This window comes from Talpa occidentalis, unplaced genomic scaffold (genome assembly GCF_014898055.3).
Source record: "Talpa occidentalis isolate TD23 unplaced genomic scaffold, MPIMG_talOcc4v2.1 talOcc4.11, whole genome shotgun sequence".
NCBI lineage: Eukaryota > Metazoa > Chordata > Mammalia > Eulipotyphla > Talpidae > Talpa > Talpa occidentalis.
In genome coordinates, this window is record NW_023601104.1 from 90,105,913 (window position 1) to 90,131,191 (window position 25,279).

The 25,279-nt window shown below is 40.2% G+C and overlaps 1 protein-coding gene across 1 annotated transcript in view; it reads left to right on the top strand.

Annotated features, from left to right (window-relative positions):
• The window catches only part of SPTLC2 (serine palmitoyltransferase long chain base subunit 2), a 97,891-nt gene extending 76,245 nt beyond the window's left edge, over nt 1-21,646 (top strand). The window contains exons 10-12 of the mRNA XM_037503772.2: nt 11,409-11,544; nt 13,873-14,002; nt 21,262-21,646. Coding sequence (XP_037359669.1) covers nt 11,409-11,544; nt 13,873-14,002; nt 21,262-21,381 — 386 coding nt within the window. The 3' untranslated portion in view covers nt 21,382-21,646. The remainder of the gene's footprint in view (nt 1-11,408; nt 11,545-13,872; nt 14,003-21,261) is intronic.
• Nucleotides 21,647-25,279: the final 3,633 nt, after the last annotated feature.

Here is a 25,279-nt window from a genome sequence, read left to right on the forward strand (position 1 = left end):
GTCTTACAATTCCTGGAACACCCAACACTAAAAATACAGTATTTTTCCAGGTTTGTCTCAAAACAACAGCTAAGAGGAGAATGCCTAAGCCCACCCTGTAATCGTTTCATGGTTCTCTGTTTTGGTTTCATTTTTTTAAGTAAAGAGGTGATTATTAAATAGTAGCTGGACATAGTTAAGATTATAAATTGAGAGATCAGAAATTTAACCTCATTTTTTTTTTTTTTTTAGCTTCAGTTCATTTTCCAGGTATTTTAAGATTTTGTTTAAATTGCGGTATTAATGATCATGCAGTGAAGTATGCAAATCTTGTTTTTTTTTATTTTCCTTACATTTCATTTTTATATTTTTATTTCTTTTTTTCTTGTATATATTTTTTACATCATTTTTCATTTTTGCATAAATGGTTATAGTCCCCATACAATTCCCACCCCCCTTATTTTGACCCTAATCCCTCCCCCTACCCCATAGAATGTCTGGTTTATAGTTGCTTGTTGATTTTGATTTTTACTTTATTGTAATTAGTCTTTTCCCTGATGCCTTACTTAGGTTTTCTAAATTCCTGGTATGAGTGAGACCATCGGGTATTTTTCTTTTTCTTTCTGGCTTATTTCGCTGAGCATGATCCCTTCCAGCTCCATCCATGTTGCTGCAAATTGCATGAGTTTATCTTTTTGATTGCTGAGTAATATTCCATTGTGTATATGTACCACGTCTTCTTGATCCGGTCATCTATTTTTGTGTATTTGGGTTGTTTCCATAGCTTAGCTCTTGTAAATAGTGCTGCTATAAACATAGGGGTGCTGGTGCTCTTTTGAATTAATGTTTCTGTGTCCTTTGGGTAAATACCTAGGAGTGGAATTGCTGGATCATAAGGAAGCTCCATCTTTAGCAGGTTGAGGAATCTCCACACAGCTCTCCATAGTGGTTGGACCAGTTTGCACTCCCACCAGCAGTGCAGGAGAGTTCCTTTTTCTCCGCATCCTCGCCAACATTTGTTGTTGCTAGTTTTTTTAATCTGTGCCATTCTCATTGGTGTAAGATGGTATCTCATGGTAGTTTTGATTTGCATTTCCCTGATTACAAGTGATGCTGAACATTTTTTCATATGCCTGTTGGCCGTTTGCGTTTCCTCTTTGGAGAAGTTCCTTTTTAGCTCTTCTGCCCATTTTTTTTTTTTTTTCAACTATTCAATTTTTTTTTTTAAGATTTATTTATTTATTTGTTTGTTTGTTTATACAAGCACTGGGTACAGTCAGAAGCGCGGGAGGGTGAGAGAATCCACCAGAGCCAGAGCGGGAAGCAGAGCAGGTAGAAGGACCGAAGTACACTGCTGAGGGGAGCAGCGGGCGGCAGGAGAGGTCTGTGCGCCATGTGGGACCCTCCTCCGGTGGCCGGGGAGCAGCCGGGGATCAAACTGGCGCTGCAGAGGCCGCTGGCAGCTTTGCAACCCAGCGCACAACCGCTGCGCCACTGGGGAGGCCCTCAATTTTATTTTTTTATTTTTTAAGATTTATTTATTCATTTATACATACAAGCACTGGGTACAGTCAGAAGCGCGGGAGGGTGAGAGAATTCACCAGAGCCAGAGCGGGGAGCAGAGCAGGCAGAAGGACCAAAGTATACTGCTGAGGGGAGCAGCAGGCGCAGGAGAGGTCTGTGCGCCATGTGGGACCCTCCTCCAGTGGCCGGGGAGCAGCCGGGGATGGAATTGGCGCTGCAGAGGCTGCGGGCAGCTTCGCAACCCAGCACTCAACCGCTGCGCCACCATGGAGGCCCTTTTCTGCCCATTTTTTGACTGGATTATTTACTTTGTTTTTGTTGAGTCTCTTCAGCTCTTTGTAGATTTTTGTGATCAGTCCTTTATCATTAGTGTTGTGTGCAAAAATTTTCTCCCAGGTGGTGGGTTGTCTCTTTGTTTTGGTTACTGTCTTTTTTGCTGTGCAGAAGCTCTTTAATTTGATGTAGTTCCAGCTGTTTATCTTTGCCTTCGCTATCACTGCTTTGGGTGATGAGTCTGTAAAGATGTTGAAGTATACAACTCTTAGGCACACAGTTTAATGAATAAATAACACACCAGTCTAACCACCATGCAGAGCATGGTATAACTTATTGTATGCCTCTTCCCATTCCATTTGTTTTTGTCAGAGATAATAATTTTTATTTCTAGCAAACAATATTGAAATAACTTTTCATAACTCAACAATTAAAAAAAAAAACCTATCTCACACCATATGCAAAAATAACTCAAAATAGATCCAAGGCCTAAATTAGGTAAGAGTTAAATTTATAAAACTGTTAGAAAAAAGATATAAATCTTCGTGACTGGATTAGGCAGTGCTTTCTTAGTTATGACATCCAAAATAACAACCAACCAAATAAAAAATAGATAAATTGTGTTTCATTAAAATTAAAAGTTTTTGTTCTTGGGCCTCCCTGGTGGCGCAGGGGGTTAAGCACCGCACTATGAGGCAGTCCGCGGCCTCTGCAGCACAAGTTCGATCCCCAGCTGGCCAGGGAGAAACTCACATGGCAAGGCAGCCCTCTCCTGTCTTGCCCACTGCTCCCCTCAGCAGTGTGTTTTGGTCAAGCTGCCTGGTCTGTTCCCTACTCTGTCTCTGGTGGATCCTCTCATACACACACACCCCCATGCCCCACCCCCGTATCTCTGGCCTGTGCCCCAGCTCTTGTATGCATAAATAAATATTTTTAAAAAAAAAATAAACTTTCATAGCTGCTGGTAAAAAAAAAAAAAAATCTGTTTTTTTGTTGTTGTTGTTGTTGTTCTTTAATGGGCACCCCATCAGGAAAGTAGAGAGACAGACCTTAGAATGAGAGGAAATTGTGCAGGGTGCATGTCCCCTTTGGAAGATGGGGAAGTGGCAAAAGTCTGAGAATGGAAATTGGAAAGAAGAATGCAGGTTAAAAGGAAGTCTCTAGCTGCCCCCACTTACCCTGGGAGCAAATGGAGCAGAGCCAGAGAATGGAGACTTGATGTGGGCTTCTAGGCTGGGATGGTAGAAACAGTGTCAGTCAGTGGAGGAGTCCTGTTAGACAGGCGTATCTCCAGGGGGTGGGCCAGCAGTTAGTTACTCCAGTTACTAACATTTCCTTTTAGTCAGTCCCACTTAAAACAGAAGCTGGAGTGTATCGTTGAGTAGTGATGAAGAATACAGTCTTTGAAACTACTGTGAGTTCCAGGACCTTTCCAGACATTAGTTGAGTTTCCTCGGCTGTAAAATAAGTCTTCAGTGTTTCTATTTCTAAAAGGGAGAGATGGAAAAAACTTCTTAAGTCTGTTCTCCTTCTAGAAGTTTACTGATGTAGTGCATGAAAGATGCTGTGGTTTAAGTATTGAGAATGAAAAAAATTTGAATTTTTCTTAGCCCAGGTTTACTTGAATCTTTTGAAAGTGTCCTCTTAATTGCAGCTGAGATTTTCCACCATCAAATTGCTTACAGTTCTTGGAACTGCTGTAATAGCAACTGTTAAGGCATACCTGACTCCTCTTTCACATAAGCCCAAAATATTCCAGCTAAACGATTGCCCTGTTGTCCTAGCATTGAATTTAGATGAAATACCACTAGTGCATGAGAACAGTAAGTCAATATAAGTCAACAAATTCTTCTATTTATTTAGTAGACTATAGAATAGCTTTTCAAATTTTTTTATTTAAGTAACATTGGTTTGTAACATTTTAGAGGCTTTAGGTGGACAGCATTATAAATCAACATCTCTACATATGGCCTGTTATGTTTACCACCAAAAGCCTAGTTTCCATCCTTCATCACACAATTGACCCCTAAAATAGTACCCTATCAGGAGATAGAGGCAGGTTAATAGTTGAGTTGGTACTATTAGAGATATAATAACTGAAGCAACATATGATTTCTTCCTAATTAAAAATTGCTTTCCAGGCAATAGGGAAAAAGCATTTATTGAACCTGCTGACACTGTGCTTTATATATTATATACTTTCTTTGGCTTAAAGGGAATCAGTACCAAAAGCTTCCAGAATTACTGTGGAACCTTTGAAAATATAGTTTGCTTGTGACTTGACTTACCTGACATTGTCAACACTTACCTAAGCGGTCTTAAGATATAAATAAGCTCTAGTTTCAGATTTCAGTGGAGACACATCTTTTTTTTTTTTAAGATTTATTTATTTATGCATACAAGAGCTGGAATACAGGCCAGAGATGCAGGGGTTAAGATGATCCACTAGAGACAGAGTGGGGAACAGAACAGGTGAATTGACTGAAGTACACTGCTGAGAACAGCGGGTGAGTCAGGAGAGGTCTGCTGCACCATGTGGGTTGCTCCCTTGCTGGCCAGGGGATCGAACTCGTGCTGCTCCCCTCATCAACCCCTTGCGCCACCATTCTTGACATATATGAAATAAACACTGGATGTGTCATGAGTTTATTCTGTTTTCTCAGAAATACGCTTTTCAAGGGAAAAGCCACAGGAGTCAAGCTTGTTCCTTTTTACTCTGCAGTATAATACAACCAAAGTAAAATATTAGAAAAAATAATCTTCCAAATAGCAAAAATAAGATCTTTGGACAGATGTTTAAAGATAGTTAAGATCAGTTCTTAGACGAAGTATCAAATCAAAGAGATGTGAAATATCCACAGTGTAATATTTCTGGTATTCTAAATTAGAGCAAGATAATAGGATAGTATTTTTCATATTTCATTCCACTGTGTGTCCCTTAAATCCTACATAATGCTGAAAATTAACTGAAATCATTCTTGTGGCTTTATGTTCTGTTAGGGGCACCTAACCTGAGAAAACCCTGTTCTGCTTTGAGATTATGACCTTTAAAGAAGGAGGGAGGGAGTTGTTCCATTTCAAATTCTTCCATCCCGTTATAATTAATTGGGAAGTATAAGTCTGAGGAGTAGCAGTAATTTTAATTTTATTTTTCCCAGGAAGGCAGATTATACAGCATATCCAGGAAATCTAAGAAGATTAGGAGCTGTGTAATGGAGGATAATGTGAGTTAGGGGATCAACTTTGGCTGAACATCATTTATATCTGTGTCCTTTATTTTCAAAGATTTTAGTTAACACCGGAAATGTTAATTTTGAAGTTACAGACTCAGATATACTTTGTTGATTATCAGTTTTATAAAAAGTTCATTAGCTAAATTGAAAATTATATTGCTGTTGAAGCAGGTGAGTACATGCTATCTTCTTTGAAGCATAAGTTCTGAGCCGTTAGCACTAATGCCATTAAAGACAAACTATCTACTGCCTATTGTATCCCTCACTTTGTACGTAGATGTCATCCTGTTTTTTTTTTTTTTTTTAAACCAGTCCTGAGACTTGAGAAAATTTGTACCTCGTAGAACACTTACTCTTCTGATTAATACCTGTCTGCAAGGACTTAAGATATTTGAGTACTGAAGCAGCCGTTCCTTCCAGCCATATGATTACATGACTGAGACTCTTGAGAAATCTGGATTCAAAAACTATAAAAGTATTCCTTTTGATAGTGGCTCGGATGCAGTTGGTGTGACCTTATTTGGCAGTGGTTAATAAAGCTCCCTAAATCTCTTTTTTTACGTGATTTAAAGTTATCAGTATATAGTAATTATCAATAGGTAATGCTCCTTTACTCCCTTCACCTCCATCCTTTTTAGGCGTTTCCTTAAAGAAAGTGAATTCTTTACTTCCTTCCTGAGCATAAAATGTATTACTAAGAAGTCGAGGACAAAAAATGACTATTAAAAATTATCTTCTACATTTTCTGAGAAATGTACTTAACTTTTGTGTTTACTTTTCTCTTTTGCGCCAAGCTGTAGATTTCTTATAGAAGAGCTTTTAAAAAGTGGTTTTGTTCTAGCCTACCCTATTAAAGGGTCCAAATGGTCAGCCACACAGTTAGGTTCATTTGTAAAGTTCAAAAGGATCAGTACAGAGGTTTTCTCCAAATTGCTTTTATGCTTTTTATCACCCTAAAAAGTAAAGATTTATGTTTGAAAAGTAGAAAAGAATGCTGACCCCTTATGTTACCATCTCTGTTCTTTTTGAGACATGATAAAGACCTCTTCAGAGTTAGTGTTTTCTACAACCCAAATGCCCAAAAATGGATGACTGGATCAAGAAGATGTGGTATATATACACAATGGAATATTGTTCAGCAATCAGAAAAGATAAACTCATGTCATTCGCAGCAACATGGATGGAGCTAGAAGGAATTATGCTCAGTGAAATAAGCCAGAAGGAAAAAGAAAAATATCGGATGGTTTCACTTATAGCAGGAATATAGGGGAACCAAATAAGACATCAGTGTAAAAAAAATAATAAGAGCCCAAAACACAACAAAGCAAAAACAGATGATTATAAACAGAGACATCCTGCAGGAGAGGAGGCAGGAGAGGAAGCAGAGGGAGGGAGGGAGGAGAACAGGGGACTGAGGTGATGGTGCACAGGGGCACTGGGGGAGGAAACTCTATGGGGACTCTAGGGGTGGGGGGAAGCAAATATTGTTTAAAAATGAACAGTGATGTAAAAAGCTTTTTAAAAATTAATTTTAAAAAATCAACAACAACAACAAAAAAGAGTCAGTGTTTTCTTTAACAAGACTAAACGTTCTTCGTGTTAAGTCGTGTAGAATCAGATACTTGCTGAAACTCTGTGGTAGGAAAACTCCTTAGGACTGAACTAGCAGATTGCACTTATATAGCAGTTCTCCCTTTGCATTATATTAACTGGTATTTAACATGCTGTTCAACTCAAAATGGGTAATTATTGTCTGTTCTAATTCAGTATCACCTTAAGAGTAAAGGGTAACTTTCCAGTGTGTATAAATGTCAAAGTTTACTGATTTGTCAACATTTACTTGGCTGCTTTTCCTGTTATCATCTTTTAAATTATTAGGTTGAACCAAAACAAATTGCCCTTTTTTAGCTTAAAAATAGTCAAATACTCAGCCTCCCTGGTGGCACAGCAGGTTGAGCACAGCGCTGTGAAGCTGTCCGCAGCCTCAGCAAGCTCGGGGTCAATTCCCGGCCCACCAGGGAGATTCCCACTTGGCGTGGCAGACCTCTCCTGTTGTGCCCGTGCCTGCTGCTCCCCTCATCAGTGCTTTCGGTCTATCTGCTCCCTGCTCTGTCTCTGGTGAATTCTCTCACCCTCCCGTGCCTCTAACCTGTACCCCAGTGCTTGTATAAATAAATAAATCTTTAAAAAAAAAATTTTTTTCTGAAAAAAATAAAAGTCAAATACTTGCATTTTCATGATTCAGTCTAGTGGTTTTGTAGAATAAAAAGACCACTTAATTTCTATGATTTACTCTGATTGCCATTTTTCTAAAATTGGTCAGCTTCTTTTCTAGCACCGCTCTTGACTATCCCTCTCCTTAACCACAGTGATGGCAGTTACTGGCAGGGCTGCTTTCACTGTCTCCTGCAGACCCCGCATCTCCTTCACTCGCTTTTCCCTCCCTGATGCATTTGCCAGTGAGTGCTGTTTTAAAAATCAGAAATATCAGAAATATATGTCATTACCAAATATAGAGCTTGTCATTACCAAATATAGAGCTAAATCCTTCAAAATTTGAAAAATACACGATTTCTATGTGTGGTGTAGAAGAAAAAGCGCTGGACTGGAGTCAGAAAATTTTCATCTCCTTCCTACTGAATGAAAAGTCTTGGAGAAAATAATTTAATATCCATGGCCTTGTTTTTTTCTGTGTGAAATATAAGTAGTACATTCTCTTACCACATCTGTCTACAGCAGTTAGAGCAAATGAAATTGAACTGTTAATAGGTAATTATTGTAATTCTTCTCTTATTAAGTTACGACTGGGATGCTTAGATACATATTTAGGAGAGAACTCTTTTTTAATGTGAACCTTACAGTTGCCAAAATGAAGGTTGACAGTAATATGCTCTTATGCTCAGTAATACATGAATGGGTAAACAAATTGCACTGCATCTTAACAAAGGAAAACTACTCAGCGAGAGTGAGGATATAGGCACACCTTGAAGATACTGTGAGTTTGGTCCCAGACCACTGCATTCAAGCGAGTTGTAATCTTTTTGCTGCTCTAGGGTCTTGTCTGGATGTTGGTGGCTGTTCACTGATCAGGGCGGTGATTGCTGACGGTTGGGGTGGCAGTGACAATTTTTAAAAATAAGACAATGAAGTTTGCTGTATTGATCAACTCTTTCACAAATGGTTTCTCTGTAGCATGTGATATTTGATGACATTTTATCCACAGTAGAACTTCTTTCAAAATCAGTCAGTCCTCTCAAAACCCTGCTGCTGCTTTATCATCTAAGTTTATGTAGTATTCTAAATCTTTTGTTGTCACTTCAGTGTTCACAGCAGCTCCGCTTGAGATGGAGTAGATTCCACCTCAAGAAACTACTATCTTTGCTCATCCATAAGAATGAACCGCTTATCCATGAAAGTTTTGTCATGAAACTACAGAAGTTCAGTTCATCTTCAGGCTTCACTTCTAATTCGAGTTCACTTGCTATTTTTGCAACACCTATGGTTACTTCCTCCACTGAAATCTTGAACCCCTCAGAGTTATGCACGAGTGTTGGAGTAAACCCATTCCAAACTCCTGTTGTTGATACTTTGCCTCCTTGCATGAATCATGAATGGTCTTAATGACATCTAAATGGTGAATCCTTTCCAGGTTTTCAGTTGACTTTGCCTAGATCCATTGGAGGAATCACTGTTAGATCCATTGGAGGAATCACTGTTCCATAGCAGTTGTGGCCTTAAAATGTGTTTCTTAAGTAACAGGACTTGAAAGTTGAAATTACTTCCTGATCCATGGGCTGCAGAGGCTGCAGAGTGTCTCTTGTGTCACAGGCCTGAAAACAGTTATATCTTATACATTTCCTTCAGAGTTCTTCATCAAGTTTCTGCTTCCCTCCAAATAGATGGAGCACACTTACAATGCATTTAACGTCCTTGTCTGCTAATACTTGGTTATTTCTGCCCCATTTCTATGGTTTGCCTTTTCTCCTGACAGTGATCATGTTTTCCTACTTCTTTTAATGCCTGGAATGTTTTTAGTATAGGTCAGATTTCGTGGATTTTACATTACTGTGAACTGCATTTTGTTGTATTCCTTTAGGTAACATTGGATTTAGTTCTTGGAATTAGTTGGATCCTTTTAGAACTTCTTTTAAACATTTTAGAAGTGGATCCAGAGCACCTTTTAGTCTAGGACCAAGTTAGCTCTGCTGGTACTGTGACACCTTCTGTGGTCTTTCCACTTTGGTGGGTAAAGATACAAACTACTCTTTATATTTTGAATATTGGAAGTTCTGCTGCTTTCTGGTGGATCTTCACCCAGGCCGACAGTTTCTTCTCCTGTGTGCAATCAGTACTCTGCCGGAGGTTCAGGGGGACCCTTCTGCAGGTCTCTAAAGCTCTCTCTCTGTGCCTCTCTCCTCGCTTGAATACTGCTCAAGAATTCTAGACCCCTTTGCCTTCCAACTCCGATCTCTGGGGTCCTCAACTGACAAAACTAGTGGGTTTTCCTTCCCAGAATGTCAGCTGGGGTCTTCTCTAGAGCACCAGGGTCATGTAGGCACCCTCCTTGTTTCCCTTTTCTCCATCAGCACAGTTCAGCATTGCCTGTGCTCCACTGTCCGAAAACTGCTCTTTTATATACTTTATCCAGTTTTTGTTAATTACAGCAGGAAAATAAATCTGGTTCTTGGTACTCCATCTTGACTACAAGTGGAAGGAAGTCCTTTCTCCTAAATGTAGTGTGAGCATGTGTTGGTTCTAGGAAGAAACTTGACACATGGCCATCAGTTCTCAGCCATCCTAAATATAGCACACTTTAATGTCCATTTTATTCTTTGTAAGATATTTGTCATAACTTAAGTGATGTTCTTCAGGGTTCACACTAAGCTAATCTAAACGGTTACTCTCTGGTCAACCTGAAATTATTTTCATAAAGAGTATTAATTGGGGGCCTCCCTGATGGCACAAGGGGTTAAGACGCAACCTACGCTCTCCGCAGCCACTGCATAATGAGTTCAATCCCTGGCCAGGGCTTTACCCACATGGCGCAGCAAACCTCTCCTGCCTCGCCCGCTGCTCCCCTCAGCAGTGTATTTCGGTCAATCTGCCTGTTCTGTTCCTTACTCTGTCTCTAGTGAATCTTCTCACCCCCCACATCTCTGGCCTGTACCCCAGTTCTTGTATGCATAAATAAATCTTTTTTTTAAAAAAGTATTAATTTGGGGTTATGTGTGGCAAATTTACCTGGAGTAACTTCCCATCAGTGATGGACATGTTAAATTCTAATTCTAGGGACATTTGTTAATTATCCATATTTCTAACTCATTTATTGTTTGAACTGTGTAATGCTTTTAGTTTTTTAATATGAGTTTGCTGAGTTTCTAATTTATGTGAGAAAATGACAATCTTTTCTTAATTGTGAGTATTCATGGTTGAAAAGACCATAAAATAGTTCTTAGACCTTTGCAATTTGATCTTTTGAATATATGGCTTATTCAATAACAGAACAACTGTTTGGATATCTTTTTGTAGATTGACCTACCATAAAATTAAAACCTGCCAAATATTTTGTCAGCAATCAGAGAAATGCTTTAGTCCATTTGGGCTTTAGGGGAAATGAACAAAGTAGGATTAAAAATAAGGTTTAGGGCCTCCCCTGGTGGCACAGTGGTTGAACGCTGGGTTGCGAGGCTGCCCGCAGCATCTGCAGCGCCAGTTCGATCCCCAGCCACCGGCGAGGGTCCCACAAAAAAATAATAATAATAATAAGGTTTTACATTAGTATTGCTCTACTACTGCTGTCTGATATAAGTGTTGTGGAAATTGTAATATAAAATAAAATTCCTAGGAGGAAAATTGAGGTTCAAAAATTGGTGGGAAATTGATGGAGAATTGAGGTTCTAAATGCGTCTGCCTCTGGTCTCTGTGGTACTATTTGTAGCACAGTTACTTGGAGTGAATGTTGCAGTTGAAGGAACCGGATTCTAGTCTCCGCTGTGCCACTTAACTTCTGTGACTATAGACTCTTGTGTACTGTATTTTGAGAGTCTCTTAGCCTGTGACATGAAGGTGGTACTAAACATCCATCCTGCTGCAAAGGATGGGGGGGTGTTAATGTGAAATGGTGGCAAGAAAAGTGTTTGAGGGTGCTGATGTGCATAGAAATTTTAGTCAATAAACTTTATTTTGTGCGTTCTTATAAAACTTGCTATCAACACCTGGTATGGAAGAATGCACAGCAAGATATAGTTGTTTATATTCCATGCAGTTTACTGTGCAGAAATACTTTGTGTTGAAAGGAAGAAATATAGCACTGGTTAAATAGAATGGAGGTAGAGGAGAGTGCTGTCTTCTTTCCACATTTTTCTTAGTATTATTTTGTTTCCCTCCTCAACGTTCCAGGCAAAGAGTGTGTGCAGCAGTTAGCAGAAAACACCAGGTATTTCAGGAGACGTCTGAAAGAGATGGGCTTCATCATCTATGGAAATGAAGATTCTCCGGTGGTGCCTTTAATGCTCTACATGCCAGCCAAAATTGGGTACGTTTTGTTGCTGATTATAGACAGGTCTCTCATTAGGTTTCTGTGATATGAGACTAGACTATATATGCATTTTGTTGTGGAAAATTGTCCTCGCCCATTTTGTTAACCTTCATTTGTTAGATATGCCTTAGACTAAATAGCAGATTCTACTTTGTAGATTATGTTGTTAGTATCATTAAACAAACATTTGAGTTTAATGCACTCTTCCTGTGGCTCCATATAAGTCAGTGCAAAAGATGAAAAACCAAAAAGCCCTGTCCACCGGAGTTTATGTTCTAGTGGGCCATGAGTCAGATTTTACAATATGTTAGAAGGTGTTAAGTGCTAAGAGGAAAAATAAGAGCTGGATAAAGGGGTTGAGAGTGCCCCATAGGCAGGCAAAGTCACAGTATGAAATGTGGCAGGGTACGCCTCACTGCGCAGGGAAGATGACGTACAAGCAAAGACCTAAGGAACTGACAGGGTTAGCCATTTGGAGTAGAAGATTCTATGCAAAGCCCATAACGCAGAGGCAGCGTGCTCAGCTGATGGAAGCTGAAGTGCAGTGCCCAAGGGAAGAAGCGACTGTGAGCAGCCCTTTCTGCCCACTTGTGTCTATGCAAACATACTTTACCTTTCTTTTCCTTTTTATAGTAAACCTTTCCTTTCGGATGTTTTTTTTAAAGGAGGTCATGAGGTTAGGCCTGTTGTTGCATATTTACCAGATGTGCATGTTAAAAACTTCTTTGGCTTGTGCAAGGCATATATAATGGAAAGCCTTGCCCTGGAATAGCTTTCAGTGTATTTGAGAAGTCCATCTGTAGAATGAACCAGAAGATACTTGACAAACAAATATGAAGTGAACAAATACAATTATTTGCAAAATAATTGTATGCAAAATTGCACCAGAGTTGTAAAATAAGGGAGTCATTTGCTTTGTAAAGGTTTTGGGGAAAAAAAGGAATATCTTTTTAGATTGCTAACTTCTGACTGGATCATATTGAACTCATTAAGGCAGCAGATCTTTTTACTCATCTTTCAATCTCGCTGTCCACCACTGAGTCCTCGGGACTCAGGTTTATTACCTGGAGTACAGGAGAGAAAATTAAGTCAGGGAACATGTTGGAAGTATGGTGATTCCAAAGACAATTAGAAGAAAATGGGGGAAAGGTACTTTCTGAGGGAAAAAAGAAGATTCAGTTTTCGACAGGATGTTATATGGGCAGTTGACATTATGATCGCCAGAGGGGATGGTAGAAATTAACCAAAGCAGAGATGTAAGATTATTCTTTAATTGCAGTTATCATAAATAAACTTGAAGAATTATTAGATTTGGGACACTCAATCTAGAATCCCCTCTAAAGAGAGGAAACTATCACACATTTAAACTAAGTGAGATATAGAGCGAGGCAAAATTGAATAAAGTACTAACGGTTTGAGAGCTGAAGGTGAAGGGCACGCTGGCTCGTCCTCTCGCAAAGGAAGTACACTGGAGACAGTGTATTGGTGCTCAAAGAGGGCACAGCTGGCACTGATGTAATTAGTCATGTGTTGTGACTAGTCATTAGTTACATGGTGCTAATGTAACTAAGTGTGCCAGATATTTTATTCTCAAACAAATGCTGTACACAGCTAAAGGGAAAGTCAGGAAGGATAAGACATGTGAACAAGAAGAAAAAGACAACCACATAATTTAGTAAATGACAAAATTAAATGTAAGTTATAATTGCATTGTTTAGACAAGATGCAAATGTGGAGTAAGGTTACATGGCAACTGTGTAGCTTGGGGTGAAGTGGTAAACAATTGTGTAGCCTGAGCTGGCCTCTCAAACACCAAAGGAAACCCTGAATTCCAAAAACAGTTTAACACCCAAGAGGGTCAAAGAAATATCTGGTCTGGAGGGCTTATGCTAATCGGCCATTCTGTCAGCAGAAAGATGTCCATATTAGTAGATCCTTAAGAATGTTTTAAATCATCAAGCCTAACATTTCAAGGCCCAGGTGTTAAACCCAGGTTCCTTTTGAAGCCCTCTGAACCACTGTTACTTGTCAAGAATATTCTTTAAGGCTACAACTGCAAGATACTTAGGGCAAGCCCTGTTAAAAGTTGGTCTCTGCCAACTCTATTCTTTCCCCTTTGTGAAGGAAACCATTTGGGAGAAGATCACCTTAGGATTGAATAAAAGAAGTCTTTGTGAACTGTCAATTTAAACTTTAAAAGAAATTAGAGGAAATTCCTAATAGAAGTTTCTAATGCCTGTATTACCCAAGAGTGTTGATCATTCAGGACTGCAAGACCTTTGTCCTGTGTGCTGTGTTACTACTTGGGTTTGTCTTCCTTTGCAGCGCCTTTGGGCGGGAGATGCTGAAGCGGAATGTCGGTGTGGTGGTGGTGGGATTCCCTGCTACCCCAATTATTGAGTCCAGAGCCAGGTTTTGTCTGTCCGCAGCGCATACCAAAGAAATACTTGACACTGTAAGTAAATCCTTTTCACTTTGGCATAAATATATCCTATACTGAAACAGCCTGCATATCAGGTGAAATAAATCATCTCTTGATCTTGGTGTTCTTTGATCACCTAATATATTTATGGGCAAAGAAGAGAAAGGTTACACAGTGATGCTTAAAACATTCCAGTTTACAAACAAATTGCCTGTCAGCATCTCTCACCAGACCATGTGTGGGAGGGGCTTTGTGGGATATTCCAGCTTTATCTTGTTGCATCCTCTCCCTCAGTATAGTCTCTGCAACTGTAGGATTCTTTTTCTACTCTGAGGTCTTTTGTATGTTGTCTGCCTCTAGAATTTTCTCTCTTTACTTTCCTCACTTTGGCTTATTTACCACATTTCTTCTTAAAAGAAACTTGCCTAAGGGTACTCTCAAATTTTCTTGCTAGATATGTGTCCTTGGGACCTTAGGATGCCCTCTTTGTAAATTCTTCACAACTGTAATTATTTAATGGTAATCTTCTCCATTAGATCAGTCTTGAGCCTGGGGACCATGTCTGTTTTACTCATTTATATCCCCAGGGCCTACCACATACAAGTGCCAGACACATAGTAGGGGCTCATAATTATCACTGAAGTTAATTATTTGTAGTCTTTTAATATAGTCTCTCAATATTCTATTTTTTCACAACTAAGTTTTCAGACTTAAAATAAGTACCACGTTGTAGGAGCTGTGAAACATGACATTGCATAAAATCAGCTGTAGGAATTACTCATTAATACATTGGAGAGCTTCTGTCTTAAAGAATATTGTAAAAGTTTTTTGTTTATTTAATTGAAATTTTCTGTTTCTGAATAGCAGAAGTAATGATTTTTTTCTTCCCTGTTTATACATAGCAAAATGTAAACAAATCTGAGTATAGTCTTCATCACATTCCAACACTGTGAAATTTGATTCAGTGTATTACTGTATCTTTTTATTTTGGTTTTGTCAAATTTTTTCATTTAGTTTTTCCCATTTCTCAAAAATCTTACTGATGAATTTCTGCATCGGTTTTTATTTAATCCAGTGAATTCAGCTTTTCCTCCATTCTACTGTATTTGGATATTTAGGAGTCTAGACACACTTTAAAAATGTTTATTGTTATAAGCAATGACTATAATAATCCACTGTCTCCTACTAACAGATTTCTGAGAACTGTACATGTCCTTGAAAGAATTTAGATACAACTAGGAGACCTAAGCACATTTCATTTGCCAATAATAGGCTTGCCAATTGTTATAATCCTTTTCAGAGGATGTACTTGAGGAAATTTTTTACTTTGCCTTCCATTTACTTTACTTTTTTTTTTTTAAAAGCATAGAGTGGATTTTTTGAAACCAGAGGTTTATTGAAGTCATTTTGTCTAGTAATGTTTTGTCCAACTGAACATGAACATTTTGAGATATAAACTGATTTTCACTTAATAATGGGCCATGTGACGTGATTTTATGTGCACGATTTTATATACATGATTTTATATACAAAATGCCATAAAGTCTACCAAAAAAAAACTGTTCAAGCTAATAAAAAAAATTTAGCAACATATGGAGTGAAAGATAAACACATAAAAACTAGTGTTTATGTATACCGGCAATGAACAGTTAGTTGAAAAGGAAATTTAGAAAATTTCATTTGTGATAATATCCAAAAGAAAATAGGGATGAATTTAACCAAGGAGGTGGAAGATTTGCATATTGAAAATTATAAAGTATTGCTGAAAGATGATTTAAATACATGGAAAGGCATCCCATGTTCACAAACTGGAAAATTTGATGTTGTTAAGGTGGCGGTACAGAGATCTGTAAATCCAAGGTAATCCCTGTCTACATCCCTGTGGCCTTTTTTGCAGAAAAAATAGGAAAAGCTGGTCCTCAAATTCATATGGAACTTTTCATATGAAAACAGTATTACAAAGAAAATCAAAGCTGGAGAATTCCAACTTCCCAATTTCAAAACTAAATGCATACCTATATTAATTAAAAGAGTTCTAGCATTAGGATAGACATACAGACCAAGGAAATAGAATTGACAGTCCACAAATAAATCCAAACATCAATGACCAAACTAATTTTCAGCAAGGAAGCCAAGACTAGTCAATGGGGAATGAATAGTCTCTTCAGTAAATGGTACTGGACAAGCAGATAGCTACATGGAAAAGAGTGAAGTTGAACCCCTAAAACATGGATAAAAATATTACACTAAGGGGCCTCCACTGGTGGCGCAGCAGTTGAGCGCTGCCTGCGAAGCTGCCTGCAGCCTTTGCAGCGCCGGTTCGATCCCCGGCCACTGGCGAGGGTCCCACATAGCATGCAGGCCCCTCCTGCCGCGCCCGCTGCTCCCCTCAGCAGTGTATTTCATCAGTCTGCCTGTTCTGTTCCCTGCTCTTGTTTGCTTTTTATATATCTCACATTTAAAATGAAGAATATTTTTTTCTTATACCAGAATACATAAGGGAATGTTATTTACTGATGAATTTTTTTCTCTGCAAACATGGGTTTTAAAAATTAGATTTAAGAATGAATTTAACAGATAAATATATCTTATTAATAATTAACTGGTTCCCTTTTCTGAACTGGAAGGTATACATTTTCTTTTTTTCTTTTTAAGAGGCATGAATTTTTATTTATTTATTTGTTTGTTTGTTTGTTTGTTTATACAAGCACTGGGTACAGTCAGAAGTGCGGGAGGGTGAGAGAATTCACCAGAGCCAGAGCGGGGAGCAGAGCAGGCAGAAGGACCGAAGCACACTGCTGAGGGGAGCAGCGGGAGGCAGGAGAGGTCTGCGCACCATGTGGGACCCTCCTGCGGTGGCTGGGGAGCAGCCGGGGATCGAACCGGCGCTGCAGAGGCCGCAGAGGCTTCGCAACCCAGCGCTCAACCGCTGCGCCACCGGGGAGGCCCTGGAAGGTATACATTTTCACATGGGGCTGTAACCCTAAGAATGAGTGTGGGACATGTATAGAGTCATATGCAGGCCCCAGGTTTCTCCTGCTGCCGTACTGTTTGGCAGTGAATTCTCTCACCCTCCCGCGCTTCTGACTGTACCAAGTGCTTGTATAAATAAATAAATAAATCTTTTTAAAAAAAATTAACACTAAGGGCCTCCCTGGTGGCACAGGAGTTAAAGTCTCAGTGCAATCACGCTATCACCAGCCACTGCGGCATGAGCTTCTTCCCTGGCCAGGGAGCTAACCCACATGGCGCAGCAGACCTTGCCTGTCTCGCCCCTGCTCCCCTCAGCAGTGTATTGCAGTAGATTGGCCTGTCCTGTTCCCCACTGTCTCTGGTGAATCCTCCCACCCCACACACACACCCACACCTCTGGCCTACACCCAGTTCTTGTATGCATAAATAAATAAAAATAAATCTTAAAAAAATAAATATGCTAAGTAAAAAAGCCCAACACAGAAGACCACATTTATATGAAATACCTGGAATAGGCAGATCCATGGGGTCAGAAAACAGGTTGGTGGTCATAAAGGGCTGGGGGAAGAGTAAGGATTGATTGAGGTGAGTACGGGGCTTCTTTTTTGAGATGATACTGCTTTAGAATTAGATAATGATGAAAGTCATAAAATATACTAGTAAACACTGATTTGTACACTTTTAAAAGGTGAATATTGTGGCATGTGAATTGTAGTTCTGTTAGCTGTTATTTTAACAATCAAGACACAGCTATCCTCAAATATGCTTTTATTCAAGACCATTCTCACCCCTCCAGTTAACATGTTTTCTTCCTAAGAACGCACCTTACCTGTGATGCACACTTTTAATGTAGGCTGGTAACAAATGGTGATGCGTGTAATGGCTCCTTATTCCCATAACCAGGTAGCCCTACATATAATAGCCAGCAGTTTCTAGTTACAATTTTATCTTCTGTGTAAGTAAAACTTATTCATCTGAAATATTTGGTGTGAGATCAGAGGAAATCGTGTAACCTAAATTCCCCTAGGCTACTGTGGGTCTTTTTTCTGTCTCTGTTCATTTTCTTTTTTACATTGATGAAAACATTAAGTTCTTCTGAAGTCAGACTTCATAAATGTCCTTTACTTTAGTAAGTCATGTGTTGTTTTAAATTAATACTGTATCAGAGGTCAGGGATAAATGGCTAATGGGGCCTCCCAGCTGAAATTCAATCTTAAATTGTTTCCATATGTAGCTTTCAGTGAAATGTCTTCTCAGAAGTACCACTATTCTGATACCATATTGAAATCCAACTCTTGTTTGCTTTTTATATATCTCACATTTAAAGTGAAGAATATTTTTTTCTTACACCAGAATACATAAGGGAATGTTATTTACTGATGATTTTTTTCTCTACAAACATGGGTTTTAAAAATTAAATTTAAGGATGAATTTAACAGATAAATATATCTTATAATAATTAACTGGTTCCCTTTTCTGAACTGGAAGATAGACATTTTCACAGGGGCTGTAACCCTAAGAATGAGTGTAGAGTCATACGCAGGCCCCAGGTTTCTCCCGCCGCCGTACTGTTTGGCAGTCTGACCAGGTGGTGGCACAGGTACAGCCATTGTATGTGAGGGGTTGTGATTGGGACCCAGGTAAAGTCTGCAGGTGCTTGGGGAGTAAGGGGCAGGCTGGCAAGCTGCCATGAATTGAAAACAGCATCCTGTGACCTGTGTTTGGTGCCTTGATTGGGATTCCAGAATCTTTGTTCTCTTGCATGGATTCCTCTTTGAGAGGTATCTCGGGCTTCGAGTTCCCCTAGCGTTCCCTTAAATTTTTTTTCTTACAATTTCCAACCACACATCCCATCCCTGTCTTGTATTGGGATTTTTTACTTTGGCTCTTTTTGCTGCTTTTTGGGAAGGTTAACTCTCAACTGACTGTTTCATGTACTTTCCTGTATATATTTATGTGTCCACTGAGTTTATTTTAAAATACATGTATAAGGGCCTCCCCTGGTGGCACAGGCGGTTGAGCACAGCGCTGTGGCTGTGAAACTGTCTGCAGCCTCTGCAGTGCCGGTTCGATCCTGGCCGGCAAGGGTCCCACATGGCGTGGCAGACCTCTCCTGTCGCGCCTGCTGCTCCCCTCAGCAGTGTATTTCATTGGTCTGCCTGTTCTGTTCCCCACTCTGTCTCTGGTGAATCCTTTCACCCTCCCGTGCATCTGGCCTGTGCCCTGGTTCTTGTATAAATAAATAAATCTTTTAAAAAAATAATTAAAATACATGTATAAGAAACCATACAAAGATTACGCCTCCAGCAGGTAGTGCAAGTGCAACAATGGAGGGGAGACTTGTTGTTTCATAACTTGCCTCAGACTCAGTGTTTGAACTCTTTTATAAGAAACATTTTCTTTGAAAAAATCATCAAGCAGGTTTCACAGAAAAGGTTTTTTGTTTGTTTAATTGCAGTAACATCAGTTTCCAATGTTGTTTGTGAGTTAGAAGTATAGGATCTCCTACTTCAGGTGTTGTTGCCACACCACACACACCACCAAAGCCCCCACAGTCCATTGTGTTCCTCCACTCCTTGATCTCACCCCTGCTTCTCCTCCTCGTTTGCCTCAGTTTTAGTCAACTTTTTTTTTAAAAGATTATTTACTTATTTATGCATAGAAGAACTGGGATACAGGCCAGAATGCAGGAGGTAAGAGGATTCACCAGAGACAGAGTAGGGAACAGAACAGGCAGACTGACTGAAATACACTGCTGAGGGGAGCAGTGGGCGAGACAGGAGATGTCTGCTGCGCCATGTGTGTAGCTTCCTGGCTGGGGTTTGAGTGATATAGCTCTGAGACTTAATCCCTAGGCCACCAGGGAGACCCCAGTTTTAGTCAGCTCTCTAAGGTTTGTTGTTAGTTTGACTTTATCTGGCCCTTTTCTTGATTTCTCTGTGTTCTATCTATAAGGGATACCTTCCAGTATTTCTCTTAACATAATCCCCTCCTGTTTTATCCATGTGGTTGCAAATGCCAGTTTTTTGTTTTCGTTGTGTTGATAGCTGAGTAGGACTCCATCTTCTTGATCAGTTCATCTGTATTTGGGCATTTAGGTCATTTCCATAGCTCAGCTGTAAATAGTGCTGCAGTGAACATAGGAGTGCAGATTTCCCTTCAAATCTTTGTATTCTTTGGGTGGATACCTGGGAGTGAAGTTGCTGGGCCGAATGGCTGATACATTTTTTTGTCTTTTGAGCAGCATCCACACAGCTTTCCAAGGTGCTGGCCAGTCTGGCCTTTTCAATATGGGCCCTTCTCACACGTGCAAGGTGGTATCTTGTGACTTTGATTTGCATTTCCCTGACAGTAAGTGATAATAAACATTTCTTCATGTACCTGTTGGCCACATCTATATGTATTTTTGGAGACGTGCCTGTGTGTGTAGCTCTCCTGCCCATTTTTTGATTAGGTTGTTTGTTTTCTTTTTGTTGAGTTGTATAAGTTCTTTGTAGGTCTTGGATATCACCCCCTTGCTAGAGGTATGGTGTACAAATACTTCTCCTGTTCATTGGGGTGTCTTTTTGTTTTACTTACAGTTTCTTTGAATTTGATTTTCTTCTATGTCTGTTTTGTCATTCTCAGTCAGCTTGGTCCCTGGTGATTGTGCGGTACAGACACATCACAGGATTCTCTGAGTTGGGTGCCTATCTGGACCTCTCAATTCTTCCCAGAGCAAAGCAGTGAACTTCCTTTGAAGCCATCTTCTTGACAAATCCCCGGACACTTTAGAAAAGAAAGTTATGGAGATAGTTTTAAAGGAAGACAAGATCATCTCTCTTTGGACAATTTTGGACTTTAAAATCAGATCTTAATTCAAATACCAGTTCTATCCTCTCCTTGCTATACTACAGCTACTACCTGCCCAATCTCCTCCCAGTAGCTTCCACTTTCATCCAGCATTTAGGAAGCATCTCAAGGCAGACTTGTCATCGTTTTCTGGCAGTGTGATTATAGAAAAGAGCAAATATTTAATTATAAAAAGAGGAATGACAAATTGTAACCAAACCTGCAAATTCAGGGTACATGTACCTTTTTCTGCCAGGCATTTGGTGAAGTCTACCCTTTCTCCTGCATACCTGCTGTTCACAACCCGTTATTCATGGTCACCTGAAAAGGCAGCTCTTTTCCTAGCTGTCCTGCAGTCTGATCTCAGTAAGCACAGGCTCGAAAGGTCCCCCCAGAGGATGACCTTGCCATGACTGTTTTCAGAAAAAGCATCAGGCGTACCTGCCTCCTACTGGCTCAGACTAAGTTCTGCTCTGTCTGTTTTTCAGGCTTTGAAAGAAATAGATGAAGTTGGGGACCTGTTGCAGCTGAAGTACTCCCGCCATCGGTTGGTGCCTCTACTGGACAGACCCTTTGACGAGACTACATATGAAGAAACAGAAGACTGAGCCTTTTTGGTGCTCCCTTAGAGGAATCTCCCTCACCTAGGACAGTGTGTGGCCCTCCTGCACTGTTCCAGGAGCCACGCCTCTGTGGCCATCTCACGTGAAAGACATTGCCTCAACTGCTGATGGTGGCCACCTCCACTCTAAATGTCATTCTGTAAATAGTGAAAATTACTTCATATCCTTCCTTTACTATATTTCACCTTTACCAAAAAGAGGTAGACTCACTTTGCTTTTTTGTCCATTAAAAAATGTTTTATTTTATAACTATTCTACTTGTGAAATCACACTGACCCTGTCCTGTCTTTGGCTAACCACACAGGCCTTGGCCCTCCCCCAGCCCATCACTGCAGCCTTGAGGCTCACCTGGCCTCCTCCCTCGGGAGCAAGTGCCTTCCACTTACTTCCAGTCCAGGTCTCAGAGGTCGCCAACTTTGGAATCCCAGTCAGTCAGTCAGGTCCTCAGCCAGCGTGTCTTCCCTTTGGTCTTTCGTTTAGACGTTTAAGAACAACAGTGAACTCTGACTTCACTCTAACACCCCCTGGCCGGGAGCCTCCAGGGCTTGACCTTGTTCCACCTGACTTCTCCCTTCACATGCAATATTTCTTTGTAATGGTTGCCATTTGAGGGTACATCCAGTTTCTGGGTTCTTCCCATTCTGTAACCTAACACTCGTCTTAAAAGCACCCACATCCCACCCACCCTGCTCAGACCTCTGTGGTGAAGCTGCCTCTCCCACCTCACTGTGTCCAGAGTTGCTCAGGAGAGTTGAGATGGGCACACCTGCCAGGTGAGAGGGCGGGGCAGAAGAGAGAACTGATTACAACCCAGGCTCCTTCCGGCTTTCTACTTTTTAAAATAGACAGCTTCTGCCTGTGTCTGGGTCCAGATTAGAATTAAAACTGATAAAGGAAAAAGGTTGGTAAATCCTCTGCTCAGAAATCATTTTGCATGTTCCTATTTAAGGGTAGAAGTGATTTTTTTTAATGGACCCATTTAAATATTACTCTTTTGACTGTTAGTTCTCTTTTAATGTCTTAATAAGACTTTTCTATGCTGGTGTCTGGGATATAGGGTCTCTTTATCTTCCATTACTTTTTTTTTCCTCCCTGAAAAATCTGAACACACATCTTTTTGCTAAACTAGGATCCACTGGGATCATCTGTTTTGACAGTTTTCATGACAGGGAAGGGAATTTCTTTCGGAGAGCTTTGCACTGCTTGACCAAAGAGCCAATCTGAAATTTACCATGTTAAATGTTCTTACTTCTTTTCTGTTGACCAAAGCTTCAGTGAATAGAGCTTTTAACTTTCTTATACCCAAAATCAGCTTGTCTTTTAGCAACCTTCAAGTATTGTGGGGGAAGGATCGGAAACAGTGTGTGAAAGCGGTTTTGCACATCTTCTGTTTTTGAGACGCCTCCCTTTGTTGGTAAAGAGTCTCAGTCCAAATTCTTCTGGGCATCTGTCATGACTTGTGGTATGTTTGTGCAGATATGTGGACTGGAGGACATAAGCACTGTTGCTGTTCGTGAAGTTTTCTTTTCATGTCTTTAGTATAAGTTATCTTTGATCACTCTCAGCATCTGAGAGCTTTAAGCCCTTGAAATATTCCAAGGTTTTCATTTTACTTTTTTAAAGACTAGAGAGAGATGACTAGAAGAACCAAGTAGAGATGCAGGGAATATGTTTAGCAGGTACAGAAATAAAGAAGAGATTGTGACAACTAAGTAAAATATGTTGCTACCCTTTCCTGCATTTCTAATTCCTCACCATAGAATTCCATTAGCTTTCACACTACAGTTACTATTTTAATATTCTACTGTTTGTAAAAATCACAAATTTCAAGCAGTGAACTTACCTGCTAGTGTTTTTAGTTTGGCTTGCATGAAATCACTGCAATACAAAATGTCAGTATGAGCATCCGAAAAAGAAAAAAATAATATAGATAGATATATATATAAATCCTTTTGCTGGTGCAAAGTTATTTCAGGATAAATGTAGTTAAGTTACAAGTTTATTTTGAAGAGACAAAACTCGTGTGCTCTCCCAGACTTTGACTTTCTAGAGGACAAAACATTATATACACTTGACTGTCTCTTCTGGAAATTGTAATATAAATCTAGGGTCCAGTCATATCACATGAATCATTATTTAACCAAGCACTTGGGGGAAATATAAATGTATATAAATAAATCCATTGGGAATGTGTAGAAATCTGCGACATAGAGACATTGTTTAGTACACGGTTTGCTGCAGCCTGATTCCGGAATCAGGATCCTAACAGGTGCCAGCTGACCGTCAGGACCAAAGTTGAGCTGTGACTAGTCTTTACCCCTTTTCCTCATCCCTCTTTTAACTTCACATTGTCTTTGTCTATTTCAAGTCTGTAAGACCTCTTTCTGCAGATCACATCAGAAACCAGGAAATGTGTGACTAGGGGACACAAAAATCATACACAAAAGATTGGATTGAGTCGAGTGGCAGTTTCTCCTCCCACCTTTATTTTAAAAGCTCTAACCTAGGACGTGGTATGTTTGTTCTAAAGCAAGTAAATACTGATGGAGAATGTGCATGGGTGAGGTCTTTCGAGCACTTTTTTTTTTTTTTTTTTTTTTCTTTCTGCTTTGCTTTGGAAAATCTCTTCCCTTTAAATAACCGCCTAGCCTCCAGAGCCCAAAGAACTACTTGCTCATTTCAAAACCAGTATCTTCGTCCTTTCATCACCACGTCAGGCTTGCTTGAGCGAGTGCGGGTTTCCAATGGTCAGAACAAGCCGCGGGCTCCTGGAGCCACGTTGTTGCGCGGACTGGTGCGTTGATGTGGTGCTCTCTCAGGCGGGGATTGAATATCCCTTCAGTGGTTTGTCTCGGTAACTCCGCCCCCCTGTATTTGGCCTTTTCTTTCTGTACCTCTCACTTCTCAGTTTTTAGAATTCCACTTCCGGAGACTCTCTGTGGTGCTGCGCCTGGGGGTGGTAGAGATGCCCTGTCCCCTCCTACTCAGCTTCACGTGGTGGGAGCCGCTGTGGGCAGGCTTCTCTCTTCCCTGCTCCAGGGAGCCTCTATCTAAGGTTCTCCGGGCTGGTGCAGTCTAGAATCTGGCAGAATATGAGAGTCTAATACGCTTCACTTCTCAAAAACCGTGAGGAAGAATGGCTTAGGCGGAGCTGAGAAGTGGGGAAAGTGATGATATCCGCACTGCCTGTGCCCCTCCCCGGTCCCTCTTTGCAGACCGATGAGGCTCTCTGGCCCCACTCATGCCATAGGCAGTGAAGAAAGAGAATTTTGGTTTTTGTTTTGTAGGAATTTGTGGGCGTGTGGCAGAACCCCCTAGAGAAAGTTAAATGCAATTTACTATTTCCTGGTTCTCTTACATAGAGAATCGCTGTGACCTAATTCCCAGGGTGTCTTTCTTGCTGGTATAGATAAGCCAAAATGGGCTTTAATCTCTACTTGCTATAGTCTGTGTTTTTAGAGAAAGGGGGAGAGTAGTGATTTTTCTTCTATCTTCTTGAAGTTCAAGAACTGTTGAGTATTTCATACAGGTAAAATTAGTGTAGCCCAAAGGGCTTGTGAAGGGGGAGCTAGGAAAGTCAAAGGATTCTTCTTAGCTGTTGAGCAGCTGCTTGCTTAAATGCAGCCCCAAAGCCTATAGATATGCTGCTACCTGCTTAACCTGGAAGCTCAGTGCCCAGTAGGCATCTTAATCCATTAAGCCAGTTAAATAAAATTCCTTTCACTTGGAGAAGAGTATGTCCCTTCTCGCCTCAGCGTTATCCACATGAAATGTAATGTCAGGCTTCTAGCTGGGTGCCATGTCCCAGGTAGCCCAATTAGAAGGCTGGCTTCCTCCCTCATATGGAAGAAATGCCAGGATTGGCTAGTGTCTCCTTCGTGTG